Source organism: Heptranchias perlo, chromosome 10 (genome assembly GCF_035084215.1).
Source record: "Heptranchias perlo isolate sHepPer1 chromosome 10, sHepPer1.hap1, whole genome shotgun sequence".
In the NCBI taxonomy this organism is placed as follows: Eukaryota; Metazoa; Chordata; class Chondrichthyes; order Hexanchiformes; family Hexanchidae; genus Heptranchias; species Heptranchias perlo.
In genome coordinates this window covers 33249415-33269474 of record NC_090334.1, presented here as the reverse complement: position 1 = coordinate 33269474, position 20060 = coordinate 33249415, and the positions used below count along the sequence as shown (strand labels likewise).

Here is a 20060-nt window from a genome sequence, read left to right as displayed (position 1 = left end):
TACCTTTCAAAAGGGAACTGGATAAATACTTGAAGGGAAAAAATGTATATGGTTATGGAGAAAGAGCAGGAGAGCGGGACTATTTGGATTGCTCATTCAAAGCATCGACACAGGCACAATGGGCCAAATGGCCTACTTCTGTGCTGTAACATACTATGATACTATGAAAGGGGGGAGATAATTGATAAACTAATCAAACATAGAGAGGATAAAACCCCTGGTCCGGATGGATTGCATCAACACATATTAAAAGAAGTTAGGGAAGTGATAGCAGAAGCACTATTACATATATATAAAAATTCATTAGGAAAGGTAATAGTGCCAGAGGACCGGCGGGCAGCAAATGTTATTCCGATATTTTAAAAAGGGAGCTAGAACAAGACCAGGGAACTATAGACCAATTAGCTTAACGTCGGTGGTAGGAAAGATAATGGAATCTTCACTCAAAGATGAAATAGGAAAACATCTAGAAAACGAAAATATAATAAAGAATAGTCAGCACAGATTTCAGAAGGGAAAGTCATGCTTGAGCAACCTTACTGAATTCTTTGAAGAAGTAACAGAAAGATTAGACAAGGGTAATGCAGTAGCTGTAATATATTTGGATTTTTAAAAGGCCTTCGATATGGTACTGCATTGTAGACTCATGACTACGGTGCAGTCACGGGTCATGTAGCAGAATGGATAGCAAGCTAGCTACAAAACAGAAAACAGTGGGTAGAGGTTCAGGGTAGTTACTCAGACAGACAAAAGATGGGAAGTCATGTTATACAATGATCGGGGCTGGGACCCCTGTTGTTCACAATTTACATTAACGATTTGGATACGGGAATTGGAAGTACAATTTCAAAATTTGCCGAGAACACCAACGTGGGGGATGTAGTTAATACAAAGGAAGAATGCATCTAAATACAAGACGACATTAATAAACTTGCAGAATTAGCGTGTAATCGACAAATGAATTTCAATATAGGTTGAGTGTGAGGTGGTGCATTTTGGTAGGAATAAGGAGGCCACATACTGCTTGGATAATAAGTGTGTAAATGGGGTAGAGGAGCAAAGGGATCTCGGGGTACAGATACACAAATCACTAAAAGTAGCTATGCAGATTAATAAGGCCATAAAAAAAAGCAAACCAAGCAATGGGGTTGATTTCTAGAGGGACAGAACTGAAAAGCAGAGAAGTTATGTTAAACTTGTATAGAACCTTGGTAAGACCACACTTGTATTACTGTGCACAGTTCTGGTCTCCATATTAAAAAAAGGATACAGAGGCATTGGAGAAGGTGCAAAAAAGATTCACAAGGATGATACCAGAACTGAGAGGATATACTTGTCAGGAAAGGCTATACAGGCTGGGGCTCCTATCTCCAGAAAAAAGAGAGAAGGTTGAGGGGTGACCTGATAGAGATACTAAAGATAATGAAAGGTTTTGATCAGGTAGACGGAGAGAAGATGTTTCCACCTGTGGGGAGTCCAAAATTAGAGGTCATAAATATAAGGCAGTCACTAATAAATCCAATAGGGAATTCAGGAGAATCTTCTTTAACGAGTGATAAGAATGTGGACGGTGCGAGCACCTGGAGTAGTTCAGCAAATAGCATAGGTGCTTTTAAGGTGAAGCTAGATAAGCACACGAGGGAGAAAGAAATAGAAGGATATGCTGATGGGGTTAGATGAAGTAGGGTGGGAGGAGACTCATGTGGAGAATAAATGCTGGCATAGACCAGTTGGGCCGAATGAGTCTACAGCACAGAAAAAGGCCAATGTAACTTGATGATGTAAACCTGATCATGTGATAACATATCTGATGCTATTAGAAGTTAAAACTGAATGCCCTGTGGGTGGCGCAGAGGGCCCAGGGGCTGTGTGGCCGGGTCCTGCTCCTACTTCTTGTGTTCTTTAGATTTGTGGTTGGGATCAGATCAGCCATGATCTTATTGAATGGCGGAGCAGGCTAGAGGGGCCGATTGGCCTACTCCTGCTCCAATTTCTTATGTTCTTATGTTCTTATGACAAGTAATTAATCAAGGAGTCAAAACATCAACTTTATCAGTAGGCTGAATTACACAGATACATTTTTCTATTCTACAATGCTATGAATCATTGTCACAGCGTAGAGAGCAACAAAGGAGCTAGTGGGATAACTCTTCTCTACAATTCTACAGACCATGCTAAAGACAAGAGGAGAAAAACTTGCTCCAGGAAGTAGTCTCACACCATTTGAGCTTTGCATCTCCTGTAGTATAAGTGCAATCTACCAGGTTCTACAGGTACCTGAAGACCTGTGGTATAACCGGCCTGCTGGATTCCTTTTAATAGGTTTAGTTCTAAAATAGGACTTCAACAGTAACTCCCTTGTTTTAATTTGAATTCCTGGAGACTATCATCTTTGAGTCGGGGCATAATTGAAGTGATTTTGGCAACTACTGCCTGAAAATTGGATCTGTCCCAAATCGGAACGCGATCCCGGTGCAGTACATGCTGCATGCATCTAATGAAGCCGGCGACAGGATCACTGCCTTTTGCTCCTCCTGATTCCACATTTAGCAAAAAACAATTTTTTTTTTACAAACTTACCTTTTAATTGGGGGTCTCCAGATGTCCCTTCAAGAAACATGTGGACCGAGTAATCCTGAACAATGCTGCGCTCAGGATAAACCAATGTCCGTTTTGTGTTCCAAAGCCGATGTCAGGCCTCATATTAGCATATTCAAGGCGACTAACGCCTGTTTTAGGCGGCCACCAAGGATGCCTCCACAACACCCGCACCATTATGGTTTCGGACGTGTTTCCAATGCTGTTCGGACGCAGAAGGTTGGCCACGAAATTGGACCTCCTTGCACCTATTTTCTGCCTGGTAAACGGGCAGAATGATATCCAATTTCACTATATTTTTTTTTGGGGGGGGGGGGGGGAAATGCTACCATATAGTACTTCAGTTCTAAATTTGTATGTAAGTAAATATCAGAAAAACAATTGCTGAGGATAAAATAAGGGAAAATGCAAATAAGGCATTACTGGAAAGGACCATGGAGTATCCTGGATGAGTGCCTACAATATGAATAAATTGTGACCTAAATGCAAAGCTCATGTACAGTAGCAGCAAAGGAAGACTGTTGATTACAGTGTCCACTGGTGATTTCTGGATCCAATGAAAGAAAATAACTTTCATTGATATGGTGCCTTTTAAGTCCCAAGGTCATCTGAAAGTGCTTCACAACCAATGAAGAACTTCTGAAGTGTAGTTACAGCTATAATTTAGGGAAACACTGCTGCAAATTTGCACATAACAAGGTCCCATGAACAACAATGAGATAAATGGCCAGATAACCTATTTTAGTATTGTTAGTTGAGAGATAAATGATGGCTAGGACACCAGGAGAATTATCCTGCTATTCATTGAATATTGCCATGGGATCTTTTACATCCACCCGAGTGTGCTGAGAGTGCTTCATTTTTTTTTATTCGTTCATGGAATGTGGGCGTCACTGGCCAGGCCAGCATTTATTGCCCTTCCGTAATTGCCCTTGAGAAGGTGGTGGTGAGCCGCCTTCTTCAACCGCTACAATCCTTGTGGTGAAGGTTCTCCCACAGTGCTGTTAGGTACGGAGTTCCAGGATTTTGACCGAGCGACGATGAAGGAACGGCGATATATTTCCAAGTTGGGATGGTGTGTGATTTAGAGGGGAACGCGCAGGTGGTGTTGTTCCCATGTGCCTGCTGCACATAGGTGGTAGAGGTCGCGGGTTTGGGAGGTGCTGTCGAAGAAGCCTTGGCGAGTTGCTACGGTGCATCCTGTGGATGGTACACACTGCAGCCACAGTGCGCCGGTGGTGAAGGCAGTGAATGGGGTGTCAATCAAGCGGGCTGCTTTGTCCTGGATGGTATCGAGCTTCTTGAGTGTTGTTGGAGCGGCACTCATCCAGGCAAGTGGAGAGTATTCCATCACACTCCTGAATTGTGCCTTTTAGATGGTGGAAAGGCTTTGGGGAGTCAGGAGGTGAGTCACTCGCCGCAGAATACCCAGCCTCTGACCTGCTCTTGTAGCCACAGTATTTATATGGCTGGTCCAGTTAAGTTTCTGGTCAATGGTGACCCCCTGGATGTTGATGGTGGTGGATTCGGCGATAGTAATGCCGTTGAATTTCAAGGGGAGATGGTTAGACTCTCTTTAGTTGGAGATGGTCATTGCCTGGCACTTGTCTGGCGCGAATGTTACTTGCCATTTATCAGCACAAGCCTGGGTGTTGTCCAGGTCATGCTGCATGCGGGCACGGACTGCTTTATTATCTGAGGGGTTGCGAATGGAACTGAACACTGTGCAATCATCAGCGAACATCCCCATTTCTGACCTCATGATGGAGGGAAGGTCATTGATGAAGCAGCTGAAGATGGTTGGGCCTGGGACACTGCCCTGAGGAACTCCTGCAGCAATCTCCTGGGGCTGAGATGATTGACCCCCAACAACCACTACCATCTTCCTTTGTGCTAGGTATGATTCCAGCCACTGGAGAGTTTTGCCCCTGATTCCCATTGACTTCAATTTTACTGGGGCTCCTTGGTGCCACACTCGGTCAAATGCTGCCTTGATGTCAAGTGCAGTCACTCTCATCTCACCTCTGGAATTCAGCTCTTTTGTCCATGTTTGGACCAAGGCTGTAATGAGGTCTGGAGCCGAGTGGTCCTGGCGGAACCCAAACTGAGCATCGGTGAGCAGGTTATTGGTGAGTAAGTGCCGCTTGATAGCACTGTCGACGACACCTTCCATCACTTTGCTGATGATTGAGAGTAGACTGATGGGGCGGTAATTGGCCGGATTGGATTTGTCCTGCTTTTTGTGAACAGGATATACCAGGACAATTTTCCACATTGTCGGGTAGATATCAATGTTGTAACTGTACTGGAACAGTTTGGCTAGAGGCGCAGCTAGTTCTGGAGCACAAGACTTCAGCATTACAGCCGGGATGTTGTCGGGGCCCATAGCCTTTGCTGTATCCAGTGCACTCAGCCATTTCCTGATATCATGTGGAGAGAATCGAATTGGCTGAAGACTGGCTTCTGAGATGGTGGGGACATCGGGAGGAGGCCGTGATGGATCATCCACTCGGCACTTCTGGTTGAAGATGGTTGCAAACGCTTCAGCCTTGTCTTTTGCACTCACGTGCTGGATTCCGCCATCATTAAGGATGGGGATGTTTACAGAGCCTCCTCCTCCAGTTAGTTGTTTAATTGTCCACCACCATTCACGACTGGGATGTGGCAGGACTGCAGAGCTTTGATCTGATCTGTTGGTTGTGGAATCACTTAGCTCTGTCTATAGCATGTTGCTTCCACTGTTTAGCATGCATGTAGTCCTGAGTTGTAGTTTCACCAGGTGGGCACCTCATTTTTAGGTACGCCTGGTACTGTTCCTGGCATGCTCTCCTACACTCCTCAATGAACCAGGCTTGGTCCCCTGGCTTGTTGGTAATGGTAGAGTGAGGAATATGCCGGGCCATGAGGTTACAGATTGTGGTGGAATACAATTCTGCTGCTGCTGATGGCCCACAGCGCCTCATGGATGCCCAGTTTTGAGCTGCTAGATCTGTTCTGAATCTATCCCATTTGGCACGGTGATAGTGCCACACAACACGTTGGATGGTATCCTCAGTGCGAAGACAGGGCTTCGTCTTCACGAGGACTGTGCGGTGGTCACTCCTACCAATACTGTCATGGACACATGCATCTGCAACAAGTAGATTGGTGAGGACGAGGTCAAGTAGGTTTCTCCCTCGTGTTGGTTCGCACACCACCTACTGCAGGCCCAGTCTGGCAGCTATGTCCTTCAGGACTCAGTCAGTTTGGTCAGTAGCGGTGCTACCAAGCCACTCTTGGTGATGGACATTGAAGTCCCCCACCCAGAGTACATTTTGTGCCCTTGCTACCCTCAATGCTTCCTCCAAGTGGTGCTCAACATGAAGGAGGACTGATTCATCAGCTGAGGGAGGGCGGTAGGTGGTAATCATCAGGTCAGGTTTAACGTCTTACCCAAAAAACCGCATCTCCAACAGTGTAGTACTCCCTCAGTACTGTACTGAACTGTCAGTATATATTATGTGCTCAAGTCCTGGAGTGGGGCTAGGACCCAAAACCTTCTGACTCAGACCACTCAGAAGTATTACCACTGGGCCATGGTTGATACCTACAATGCCATCAATGTGAAAAATTAAAATCTCTTGTATAAAGAAATTGTAATAATTTATTTACAATTATTATTGCTTTCTATGTTTTTGCCCCACCAGTGCGGCCGGTAGTCATTATTTAATACTTTTTCTCAATTTTGCTTCAATTTTCTGTCATTTAAAACTATCAACTTTAGCAATATGAAATCATTCTGATGAGAGGTAGAAGTGATCATAGAGTCATAGAAGTTTACAACATGGAAACAGGCCCTTCGGCCCATCATGTCCATGTCGCCCAGTTTATACCACTCAGCTAGTCCCAATTGCCTGCACTTGGCCCATATCCCTCTATACCCATCTTACCCATGTAACTGTCCAAATGCTTTTTAAAAGACAAAATTGTACCCGCCTCTACTACTGCCTCTGGCAGCTCGTTCCAGACACTCACCACCCTTTGAGTGAAAAAATTGCCCCTCTGGACCCTTTTGTATCTCTCCCCTCTCACCTTAAATCTATGTCCCCTCGTTATAGACTCCTCTACCTTTGGGAAAAGATTTTGACTATCTACCTTATCTATGCCCCTCATTATTTTATAGACTTCTATAAGATCACCCCGAAACCTCCTACTCTCCAGGGAAAAAAAGTCTCAGCCTATCCAACCTCTCCCTATAAGTCAAACCATCAAGTCCCGGTAGCATCCTGGTAAATCTTTTCTGCACTCTTTCTAGTTTAATAATATCCTTTCTATAATAGGGTGACCAGAACTGTACACAGTATTCCAAGTGTGGCCTTACTAATGTCTTGTACAACTTCAACAAGACATCCCAACTCCTGTATTCAATGTTCTGACCAATGAAACCAAGCACGCTGAATGCCTTCTTCACCACCCTATCCACCTGTGACTCCACTTTCAAGGAGCTATGAACCTGTACTCCGAGATCTCTTTGTTCTATAACTCTCCCCAACGCCCTACCATTAACGGAGTAGGTCCTGGCCCGATTCAATCTACCAAAATGCATCACCTCACATTTATCTAAATTAAACTCCATCTGCCATTCATCGGCCCACTGGCCCAATTTATCAAGATCCCGTCGCAATCCTAGATAACCTTCTTCACTGTCCACAATGCCACCAATCTTGGTGTCATCTGCAAACTTACTAACCATGCCTCCTAAATTCTCATCCAAATCATTAATATAAATAACAAATAACAGCGGACCCAGCACCGATCCCTGAGGCACACCGCTGGTCACAGGCCTCCAGTTTGAAAAACAACCCTCTACAACCACCCTCTGTGTTCGGTCGTCAATCCAATTTTGTATCCAATTGGCTACCTCACCTTGGATCCCATGAGATTTAACCTTACGTAACAACCTACCAAGCGGTACCTTGTCAAAGGCTTTGCTGAAGTCCATGTAGACCACGTCTACTGCACAGCCCTCATCTTTCTTCTTGGTTACCCCTTCAAAAAACTCAATCAAATTCGTGAGACATGATTTTCCTCTCACAAAACCATGCTGACTGTTCCTAATCAGTCCCTGCCTCTCCAAATGCCTGTCGATCCTGTCTCTCAGAATACCCTCTAACAACTTACCCACTACAGATGTCAGGCTCACCGGTCTGTAGTTCCCAGGCTTTTCCCTGCCGCCCTTCTTAAACAAAGGCACAACATTTGCTACCCTCCAATCTGTAGCTGTCGATGATTCAAATATCTCTGCTCGGGGACCTGCAATTTCCTCCCTAACCTCCCATAACATCCTGGGATACATTTCATCAGGTCCCGGAGATTTATCTACCTTGATGCGTGTTAAGACTTCCAGCACCTCCCTCTCTGTAATATGTACACTCCTCAAGACATCACTATTTATTTCCCCAAGTTCCCTAACTTCCATGCCTTTCTCAACCGTAAATACCGATGCGAAATATTCATTTAGGATCTCACCCATCTCTTGTGGTTCCGCACATAGATGACCTTGTTGATCCTTAAGAGGCCCTACTCTCTCCCTAGTTACTCTTTTGCCCTTTATGTATTTGTAGAAGCTCTTTGGATTCACCTTTGCCTTATCTGCCAAAGCAATCTCATGTCCCCTTTTTGCCCTCCTGATTTCTCTCTTAACTCTACTCCGGCAATCTCTATACTCTTCAAGGGATCCACTTGATCCCAGCTGTCTATGCATGTCATATGCCTCCTTCTTCTTTTTGACTAAGGCCTCAATCTCCCGAGTCATCCAAGGTTCCCTACTTCTACCAGCCTTGCCCTTCACTTTATAAGGAATGTGCTTACCCTGAACCCTGGTTAACACACTTTTGAAAGCCTCCCACTTACCAGACGTCCCTTTGCCTGCCAACAGACTCTCCCAATCAACTTCTGAAAGTTCCTGTCTAATACCATCAAAATTGGCCTTTCCCCAATTTAGAATTTTAACTTTTGGGCCAGACCTATCATTCTCCATAGCTATCTTAAAACTAATGGAATTATGATCACTGGTCCCAAAGTGATCCCTCACTAACACTTCTGTCACCTGCCCTTCCTTATTTCCCAAGAGGAGGTCAAGTTTTGCCCCCTCTCTAGTCGGGCCATCCACATACTGAATGAGAAATTCCTCCTGAATACACTCAACACATTTCTCTCCATCCAAGCCCCTAATGCTATGGCTGTCCCAGTCAATGTTGGGAAAGTTAAAGTCCCCTACTATTACCACCCTATTTTTCTTGCAGCTGTCTGTAATCTCCTTACATATTTGCTCTTCAATTTCCCGTTGATCACTCCGACCATACATCAGATATCCAATCCATGCTAATAAACATTTCCATGATTGTGTGCAACATGTTTACTAAGCAAACTACTTGTGCATATAATCCTCTTGACATCTTTCAACAAAGAAAAACTCTACTCAGATAGGTTTCCCACAACATCAAGTCTGCTTTTTGAGTAGAAAAACTTTTTTCATGTTTAATAGAAAAGTTTAGATAAATGTGGTACCAAACATCCAGCTTTATTTAAAAACCAATTAGCCAATAAGTGGAAGCTCAAAATTTAGCATTTCATGCATGAATTTTTAGTAAAAAAATCAGTGTCATATGTATCTAATTTGCAAATTGTCTCACTAATTAGAGTACACAGGAACAGCAGTAGCCATTCAGCCCCTCGAGCCATTCAATTAGATCCTGACTGCTCTGCACCTCAACTCCATTTACTTTCCTTTGTTCCATATCCCTTAATACCCTTACCTAATAAAAATCTTGTCGACCTCAGTCTTGAAAATTTCAATTGACACAGGAGCCACAGCCTTTTGGAGGAGCGAGTTCCAGATTTTTACTACCCTGTGTATGAAAAAATGTTTCCTGATATCACTCCTGAATGACGCAGCTTTTATTTTAAGATTATGTCCTCTTGTCCTGGATTCCCCCATAACAGGAAATACTTTCTCTGTATCTACCCTTTCGAATTCCTTTATCATTTTGAACACCTTGATTAGGTCACCCCTCAAGCTTCTAAACTCAAGGGAAAACAAGCCAAGTTTATGCAAAGTGTCCTCATAATTTAGCTCTTTAAGCCCTGGTATTATTTTGGAACATCTGCTCTATCCCCCTTCCAAGGCCAATATATCTTTCCTGAGGTTTTGTGCCCAAAACTGAACACAGTACTTCACATGGAGTCTGACCAAGGCTTTGTACAACTGAAGCATCACTTCCTCACTTTTGAATTCCAACATCATATTGAACTCCATCTACCATAGTTTTGCCCACTCACCGAATCTATGTCCCTTTGCAACATCCTGCTCCCATCTACACAACTTACTGTGCCTTCTTAGTGCCATCTGCAAACTTGGATATCCAACTCTCTATTCTTTCATCCAAGTCATTTATATATATGGTGACGGCTGAAGCCCCAGTACAGATCCCTGGGGAACACCACTTGTCACACCTGCCAATCGGAGAATGAACCCTTTATCCCAACTCTGTCTCCCACCTCCCAACCAATTACCGACCCACATCAGAAGGTTACCTCCAATTCCGAATGCTAATTTTTGCTAATAGTCTCTTGTGCGGAACCTTACCAAATGCCTTCTGGAAGTCCACAGGGACAACATCCATAGACACTCCCCTATCCACCATGCTAGCAACCTCCTCAAAGATTTGTGACCTACACTTCACAAATCCATACTGACTTTCTTTAATCCGCTGGTACTTGTCCAAGTGCTCAGTCACTCTGTCTTTGATGATAGATTCCAGTAACTTCCCCTCAATTGATGTTAAACTGACAGGTCTGTAGTTATCTGGTTTCTCCCTCCCTCTCTTCTTAAATAATGGAGTGATATTTGCAATTTTCCAATCCAAAGGCACAATTCCTGAGCTTTTGAAAATTATGACTAATGCATCTGCAATTTCCTCACCTATTTCTTTTAATACCCCGGGGTGGGAACCATCAGTTCCTGGAAATTTGTCTATCTTAAATACCATTATTTTCTCCATTACCAAGTTTTTCTTACTTATATTAAATCCATTAAGTTTTTCCCCTTGACTTATTTTTAGGTTCCATTGTACCATTTGTATTTTGTCCTCTTCCTCCACCGTGAAAACAGATACAAAGTACATATTTAACAAGTCTGCCATTTACTTATTATCCATTATAGTCTCGCCTGCATCAGTCTTTAATGTCCCCACATTTCCTTTTAATTTAATTCCTTTCTCGTTCTAATATATTTATTAAACTTTTGCTATCAGCTTTAATATCCCTTGCAAGTTTTTTGCGTATTCCATTTCCACCTCGTTACTTACTTTGTATCCTTTTGTTGCTTTTTATAACTCTCCCAGTCCGTTGGTTTTCCACTTCTCCTTGCACTTGTGTAAGCCTTCTCTTTAAGCTTGATACTGTCTCTTATCTAATTTATTGACCATGGTTGCTTAACTACGCAAGTGGAGCCTTTGCCTTTTTGGGGGTATGTGCTGTTTTTTTATCATACCAAATACTTCTACAGACAAACAGTAGGAAGTATTCAAAAGGTTTACCCACAGTTCAGCCTAGTTTACTGCAGTTAATTCATTTCTCATCCCTTTGAAGTTTGTCTTACTTAAATTTAAAATCTTGTTTGATGGTGTGGGTTTGCTATTTGAAAGATCGTTGCATTATTTTTTGTGGTATTATCCAAACTAGCTACAATAGTTATATTACCAGATCTTCTATGACATTGTATCCTCCAATTCACCATGGCCAATGTTTTATAGCAACAGAGTTGTGATGCCATGGAACATACAATTATCAGGGCCAAAAATTTATGGTGATTGATATCAAATTGCATTCTTATTACATGGTATTCAAGGATTTTTAGCATTGTTTTTGGGATACATTCTATGACTGCATTTTTACAAGAAAACCGTAAATAAGTGGCCTTGATTATATCTTTGTTTACCGATGTATTTAATTCTTATCTCTTATTTTCAAAGCCCAGGCTACATATGAAGATGTCAAGCAACGCATAGCAGATTGGAGGGAAGCGTGTTTGGGTTCTGCGCAGTGGGAAGCAAAAGGAAGGCGTGTGAGGGTTAGCAGCAATGAAAGTGTGCTGAATTTTGGTATTTTGGGGAAGGGGGTGGTTCTGCAATATGGCAGTACTGTGTAGATTAGTTTTGGATTTGATATATTGAGGGTGGAATGTGGGTTTGGCACAGTGGGGGATTCCTGCATTGTAAGTGTAGAAGAAGAGTCGAAGGGGGACAGTTTCGATGGTTTGGCAGCTATGTTGCAGCTGGGTATGATACTCTTGTGAGGGATGTCACAGGGTCTGGTAACACTGGAAGGGGGACTCTGGGGAATAGGTGCAGCAGGAGGGAGGTCCTGGAATTTGGGAACACTGAGAAGTATACAAAGGTTCTTGGAGCACTGGAAGGAAGGTTATGGAATCTCAGAGCACTGAAAGGAGATCCAGCTGTTTAGGAGCACTGGGTGGGGGTGAGCGTCATGTGGTCTATAAGCACTGATATAGGGGGTGGGTTATGGGAGTGTTGGAAGGACGTGTCATGAACTAGGAGCACCGGGAGTGGTGTCTCAGGAGCCTGAGGGAAATAGAAAGGGTTATTGGAATTTGGAAGCAAAGTAAGGAGTGCTGGCATCTAGGGCCATTGAGGAAGCAGAACCCTGAGCATGGAATGCCAAGACGTAGGAGCTGAAGGAGTGACCCCAGGGTACAGGAGTACTAACTGGGGGGGGAGTTTGGGATAATAGGGAGTGGTCTTGGGCTCCAGAAGCATTGAGCAGGTGAGTCTGGCATTGTAGGGATCTGGGGTCTGGCAGTATTTTGGGGTGGGTCAAGATGTTGCAGGAGAATGGAGACAGTCAGCTTTCATACAATCCACCCTACAGGAGTCTTACATTATTTGCAAAGCTGGTTTCCAAGCAACTGATCTGGGAACTGGCTGTTAGTGGCCTCAAACACTTCTGCTTTATTTGTTAATAGCAGTGGCTTTACACAGGAAACAGCCAGTTTCCAGCTCAATGTCAGGAAATCAGCTTTTTTTGGAGATCCAGTCGAGAGAAAGGGCTGATAATGGTGAAGACAGGAGAATTAGCTGCAGGATATCAGATCAGGCAAGAGACCTAATCATGGCAGAGGCAACAGAAGGGGAGACCAGGAGCAGTCGACTGGCTCTTGGAATGGGAATCTCACAATGGCAGCGGGCAGCAGCATGAAGAGGCACCAGGATTTTGCATTGGGAGGAAGGCCCAATTATATCAGCCCTCAAGCGGTTGGCGGTGTGAAGAACACATAACTTGGAGACGAAGCACGAACAACCAAATCAGAGACAAGTAAAATGAATATGTACGTTTAACTGTGGCAGAAAAGTGTGACTGGCAGGCAAGACAGAAAGAGCACAGGAAATGTGTGCTGCTACACACAAGACTTAATATATACAAATACTTATGGGAGACGCATTAGTGTTTCTGACAATTACTCCAGTTCTTTCCCTCCATTCAACATTTCTCAAAAATATACTTCAGGTCAATGTAAACCACATCCAGCCTTTCTATTAGAATAATTACCATATTTTCCTACATAATAACAGTCACACTTCTAAAGTAATTAATTGCCAATAAATTGCTTTTAAAGACATTTTAATCCAAAAAATACTATATAAATGCAAGTATTATTTATTATACAACTTGCTCCTGTTGGTTAACAAAACAACTGTTGGCTTTTTACAATAGGAAGGCAGACATACAGTTCACCCATTGTCAACTTAACTCCCAAGTGTGAACGGCCAAAGTTTCAGATGCTAACAGTATTATAATCCTCAGGAAAATGTGGGTCTATGAAAATACCACTGAATTAAAGCCATCTGTTCCTGTAAACATGGAAAGTCCTCTGAACCAGTCTCCCACAGGACTACATGAAGATTTTAACACAGCAATAGTATTTACAAGGGGAAAAGAGTGTCACACAAGGTTAGTCTCCCCAGGATGCGAAAACAAAAAAGTAATATAAAATTGCCTTGTAAGTGGCACTTTATAACAAAGCAGCATATGGATGTCAGTCAGTGCATGTTTCACTGAATACTCACCAAATGAAAAACTCAAATGTGTTGTTTTTTGACCTGTTGTATAATGCTCAAGCATTTTCCCATTTACATTATTTCCTCCCAGTGCTTTCAGACAGCATGAAGAAATGAAGTAAAACACAAACATACTTTCTGTCGACTTCTATGAGATCTTAAAAAAAAATCTGCTACAGTGGGTGACAACATGATCTAGTTCTGACTTTGAGTTACAATGGTAAACAGGATGTAAAGCAATTAAGTGAATATAGGCAACCAGTCTTCTGTGGGATCAGTTATTTTTAGTTTTACGTTGCTAGATCAATGTGCAAGTTACATTACCACCTAAACAATCGTTGAAGTGTTGGAACATTTAAGTAATGTTTTATTATCCAATGTGGAATAACTCAAGTATCTGCAATCAGTTTCATCGTATATTATTTTTGTTCTTTTCCCATTGTCAATTTTTAGTTATTTCCTTTGATTCTCACAGCCCCTCCCAGAGCTGCACTTCACGCACTTCTCAAACGTACAAGAGATACTTGAGTCGTCAAGAACAAAAATTCCTGTAAACTTCCCCTACAAAGGAAAATGCCTTGCCTCTGCTTGGTACCTCCCTCAGACAGCCTTGCGAAGTTAAGAATTTACTGCTTGTGTCTGTTCATTTGGTGTGCATTTTTTTTCAATTTTTAAAAGAAAAAGATGCTTATTTATTCTCTCACAAATTTAAATGTTGTCAAAAATAACTCAGTATCAACCACATCAAAAACTACTGTTCTCTGCCAAAGTTTTATGATCTTTAGAAATAAATTTAGAATTTATTTTAGGTTCATGTATCGGAGTCCTTTAAAGCAAAGCACCAGACAGACAGCACTTCCATTAATGGTGATTTTTTTTTTAAAATAGCATTAAAAATGTTAGCAAAATAACACAAGATTATTTAACAAAACAATTTTGCACCAGCCATCATTTACAGGAGCCAAGATTTGATTTCTTTGTGTTTGTATGTTATTTTAAAGCTCCTTTGTTATCCAAACATTGCTTTTTTATAAAGAATACAATATTAAACCCTCCTCTGTTCAGAGTTTCCACCTATGGCTTCACTAATCCTTCAATGACTGCAGCATTGTTGCACCAAAATAAAAAATTGCAGTTACAAGTTTCATATTTCCATTATCCAAAAGTGTATAAAAATGTATAAAAAGATTGACCTGGGGTTTCGTGTTTTCCTAGGATTCTGTTCTGCAACAGAATGTCAGAAAAATTTCATGGTTGACAACTTGCACACGTTAAACTGTAAGGAACATTCTGTGTTCAAATAATTAAACTGAAATAGCCACCTTATATTGTACTTTCCACTTTATTTATGGTTCTTTTAATTCAATTTTGGCATTAAAAAAAACACTGATGGAAAACAAATAGATTTGATCGCCAAAAACTTTATAGCACAATTACCATGAACTTCCCAACCAAGTATGTTGAATTAAAGATTTAGAAATGAAGAAAAATATCCAAAAATAAGTCAGACACAGTAATTCCTTTTAGATGCTTTATGCAAAGGAAAGAAAGAACACAAACTCACTTGCTCCTTTTTTCTCTGGTGGGTACCAGACCACAATTTAAATATTAAACTATATGGCTACTAACAGCTCTATGATCCCAGTCCAGCCCATTTCATTTTGAATAATTACATCTCCCCAGCCTGATGAGCAGAATCATTCACACCAGCTTTTAAAATGACAGCATCAGTGCAAAGAAAGAAGAATCTATTAGGAAGCATCAAATTAAATATATCCTCCTACAACTTCTATCAGAATTTCAGACCAAGTGTTATTTAGTTCCACTCTCAAGTCGAGCAGAATAACAAATCACATTCTTTGATTTACTCTCTCAGAATACCAAATGGAGACAGGTGATAAAGAAAGCACTTATGCACAAGCTATGAAGTTTCTCCTCTAAATTAATTCCATCTTGAAGATTCCAATCTCTGATAAATTCCCAGAATGGCATGAAAATATACTCCTGTGCTCCAGTCTGGAAGATTATGAAGGCTGTCGTACTATGAATGCACTTACTATAATACTACTTCAGCAGAAGAAAAAAAGGCACACTTGGAATAGGCAACCTCGAGCTTCACTGTCAACCTGAGGCTTTATCAAAGTCTCAATCAAATATTAAATAACATATATACAAGTTATTGAAATTTATATATCAGAATATCACAATAGGATTTGACAGTGCATTTTAAGTAGCAATATATCATTCACAATATTGTACCACTTTTCTCATTTGTTTCTGACTTTTTACCTTCTTGGCATAAACAAAAACCTTTCTGATGGTCTTGCCATCTTTTCTCACTCCATAGTGATCCTCTCGAGTTTGAACCACAATAAATTACAATTAAGCTGATCGTATTTGACTTTTTGGATAATGACGCCATCCCTATTTCAAGCTGAGATCACAGTATTTTCAGTCCAAAATGGGAACCTAATTTATCAAATATATGGCATGTTGCATTTCTGTGATGCTGATTTTTTTCTTAAACAAATCCTCCAATAACCATACATTTCATACCTTGGCATGACTGAAGCTTGGTAGCAGAATGAAGGTCCTCTGAATAAAGCAGAAAAAATTAACAGAAAAACTTTGAGTTCTTCAGAAGGGCTACTGCTAGTACATTGTATGACATTATTTTAATAAATGAATGAATAACCCACATACTCTGCCCTCCTCTTGAAACCTATGAAATAACTAAATTCCTTCTCTTCAGCAGCACTGTACCTCAGTTTCAGAATAAGTTGAAGTATACAATTATGTGCATCCTAAATTAAAAATGCATTGTTTTAATTTGTCAAGGCCCCGTTTTAAAATCTTGTTTCTAAATCTGAAAATATGAATTTGAACCACATATTTTGTTCAAACTTTTCCTAGACCTCCAACCCCAAAATAAACATTGGGAACATTTTTTTAAAAAAAGTTTAATACTATTTAAATTCTTGGTAGTTAATATCTACCTTTTTAGATTCCCGTAAGTTATCATTTACGTTTTCATTTTAGATATACCGCTTTAGTTCATATTTTGTTAGCATATTAATTTTGCGGTTCACAACTATTTCCTGTTGGCTTATGCAAATTTGTTACTAGCCCTAGCCTCAAACAGCCCTATCACAATAGCAAGCTCCTGTCAAAGAAAGCTTCTTTCCAGTTTGGCCTAGTGAGCACCGAGCTGTGGAGCAATGGTGGCCTCTCTATATAGTGTCATAGGCCCTGTCTCTGCAATGTAATGAGAAGAGCTTAAGAAATCAAAGAGTGCGGTTGCTTTCTTTTACAAATTAAAGTGGAGCAGGTAAAACTGTGAATGAGAAGGTGTCTCTTTGCAAAGGACGGGTCGTGACGGGGGGGGGGGGGGGAGGGAGAGAAAGAGAGAGAGAGAGCGGCTTTCAATCCCGGCCACTTACCCCGGCTCCTGGATACCGAGCGGGAGGGGGGGGTCGAGGTGGCACTCGGTAGCTGGCAGGTCAAAGCCAAACTCCCAACAAAGTATCATGGCAACAAAAAATACCCAGAATCACATCACAAAAACAACTGTCGTTACCGTTCACGTCTGGAAGGGTCGTGCTGGAAGCCTTGCTTGGTGGGCGCCATTTTTCTCGTCAGCCGTTACTTTGCTGTTTTTTGATTTTTGTTTTGATTTTTCCTAGCTGCGGCCCGGTGGTGCAGTGGGAAAGACTCGAATACTATTTGAGGAAAGCCATTGCGGAGTTACGGTTAAGTCCAGTCCAACTGTCTGGCTCCGGAATTACCAGCCATCAGTGAGAAGCGCTGTGTACAGAGCACGAGTCGGGGCCAACCAGCATGCCAAGAAAAGTAAAGAGAGCCTTGGCTGCACCTCAAATAATCCGAGAAACATTGCATGGCATTAAAGATGCAAGTGCGAACCCACAAACAGCGATCGGCACCATCACACCGCTGCACTTTCCCGGGGAGCTTCGTTTCCCATTGCAAGAGAAAGTCTTACTGGATCTCTCGGTGCTAATGTTTCGCTCCCCGTCTTTCACTCGTTCTCTTTCCCAGGGACACATTACTGTAACTGGCGCAACTACGCCACTCAGTTGCTGTTTCATTCACTTTATGGGGAATAGCTGAGATCTGAAATAATCCCACCCCATATTGATGGGATCTTATCAAGCGGATTCACAGGCTTTTATTTTACTGTATAATATTAAAGATATACGTGACATTCAAAGCACTAATCGTCTTATTTAGAAAAAAAATCTATGTAATCTTTTAGAATATAAGCCCTATTCAGTCTGGCAATGTCACCTAAACCTCTTGGCAGACGTCCCAGCGATTATTACTGGGTTCCAATGGAACTTAGTTCCTGGCATGTAATTATTATCATTACTTAAACCTGTCTTTCCTGTTCTCAGTGATTTACAAAAGCAAACAAAAACAATCGTTTAAATTGGAGGTACCAATGACTACTGTTTTTGAAAAATATTTATCTAAATATGTCCTGCGACATGTTTAGTAACTTGCTTTGACATCAGCCTGACACTCCTACTGCTATAAATCTATGGAGGAGTTGAAATTATGTCTTCCATGGAAATGTATCTAAGTATTACTGTACAGCGTTACAATTACTCGTGCAAAGTCAGGAATAGGTTTGTTTTTATTTAAGATGTGTTAGGTACATTAGGATTTTTTAATCGCATGCCGTTTCTCAAAACTATCATGTTAAAATGTAATTTTCACAACGCCAATATTGTTTAAAAAGCTGCAGAATGCGGCTCTCGGTCAGATATTGGAGTAACAAGTTATTCGTCGGATAATTTGTAATCTATGAAGAGACTGAAAAATAAGGATTAGGGCCTGATTTTTTTTTTAAAAGCATTGTTATATTTGTATATTTTACGTATTTTTCGATCGTGGGAGAAGTGATCAACAAAAACTAATTCGAATCTGTAGCAGCACAAAGCATTTTCACAGCCAAAACACGTTTGATTATAGTAATTTTTGAGTAATACATGCATTGGTAGTAGTGCTGCACACATCATACGTTTTTTATATACGCTAATACTGGATTTAGTTCAGTAGAAGAGTTTAAAATTTACTCCGAGCAAAACTACACGGGGGAGGGAGGGTTAAGGATTTGTCAGTGCATTTGCTAAAAAGTTATCTGTTTCGAAAATGCACACTGGTTATAAATGGGCAAAATATCATGGAAGCGATTTGCTCACAAATGCACCAAACTTTGTTTTTTTATTATCATTAAAATACATGCAGCCATATTGTAATTTTCCTTTTTGTGATCAGCGAAATGGAAGCCAGGTTCTTTTTGGAGCCTACGGTGCTATAATATGGGTTTGCTTTTCATAGTGTACACATTTTAAGGCTGACATTTATATTTGTATTAGAAACTGATAGGAATGTTACACATTTGTTAATTACAAAATAATTAATTTGCTAAACAACTTTTTCTGTTTTTATCTGTCTTGTAATTACATTATTTTGTTCCATAAAATAAGCAATCCAATTGTTGACAAACTCCTGAATGTTTTTGTAGCTTTTTACTGTCTGATACTGTATCTCCACTGTCACGAATATAACAAAGTGACTGTGATATTATTCAAATATTCTCCAAATCCTATTTTAAACTTTGAAAGTATATAATCTTTTTTGTAGAGCATGCTGTTATCTAAAATTTTAAAAGTAAAACTTTTAAACCATGAATTTTATTTAACTATGTCCGCAGGAATACAACGTATTTGAAGCTGTTATCTACATATCTAATAGTCTCAGCATTATTTGTTTACATTTCATTTCAACACTTCCATATGCTACGTGTTTACCCACTGGCTAGCTTGTGATTCTGATACAGTCGCTGGTCGAATTTTCATAATTTTTAATGTGGAAATATTTTGCGAATGCATCGACAGTATTAAATGGTATAGTTATATTTTAACGCTTATTAAAATAACAGAGGAACATTTAGCTCGGTCATCAAAAGAAATTGAATCAATTCAATAACTCTCTCCAAGCATCCCCACCCCCACCCCAAACAAAATCACAGCAAACAGTGAACGAATGTAAAACTTGCACTTTTGTACTTAATAGGGCAATGTATACAAATAAATTACGGAGATCACTGGATTTCAAACCAACTGATGATACTATAAGTCAGTGTTACATACTACAAAAGTAAACAAAAACAATCGTGCAATACTGCACAAATATTTAATCAGTTTAACCCAGATTTCTAGTTTTACCAAATAGACTTGAACTTATTTAAATTATTTTTAAAAAATTATAAGAACTGGATTTCGACTTCCGTAGTATTTTGTTTGGTACATCTTCTTAAGT

The 20060-nt window shown here is 40.8% G+C and overlaps 1 protein-coding gene and 1 long non-coding RNA gene across 4 annotated transcripts in view; one reads left to right on the top strand and one right to left on the bottom strand.

Annotated features, from left to right (window-relative positions):
• LOC137326390 (neuronal PAS domain-containing protein 3) overlaps window positions 1-20060 on the bottom strand; it is a 919339-nt gene that overhangs the window by 898381 nt on the left and 898 nt on the right. For 2 of the 3 annotated variants that reach the window (XM_067991429.1, XM_067991431.1), the window contains exon 2: window positions 16272-16310. In XM_067991429.1, coding sequence (XP_067847530.1) covers window positions 16272-16310 — 39 coding nt within the window. Of the gene's footprint in view, window positions 1-16271; window positions 16311-17292; window positions 17775-20060 lie in introns of those variants that run through there. The other variant, XM_067991432.1, reaches the window with a different exon arrangement.
• On the top strand, window positions 16898-19477 carry LOC137326391 (uncharacterized). Its single transcript, XR_010964190.1, has 2 exons — window positions 16898-17043; window positions 17399-19477. It is a non-coding gene; the product is annotated as an uncharacterized lncRNA (long non-coding RNA).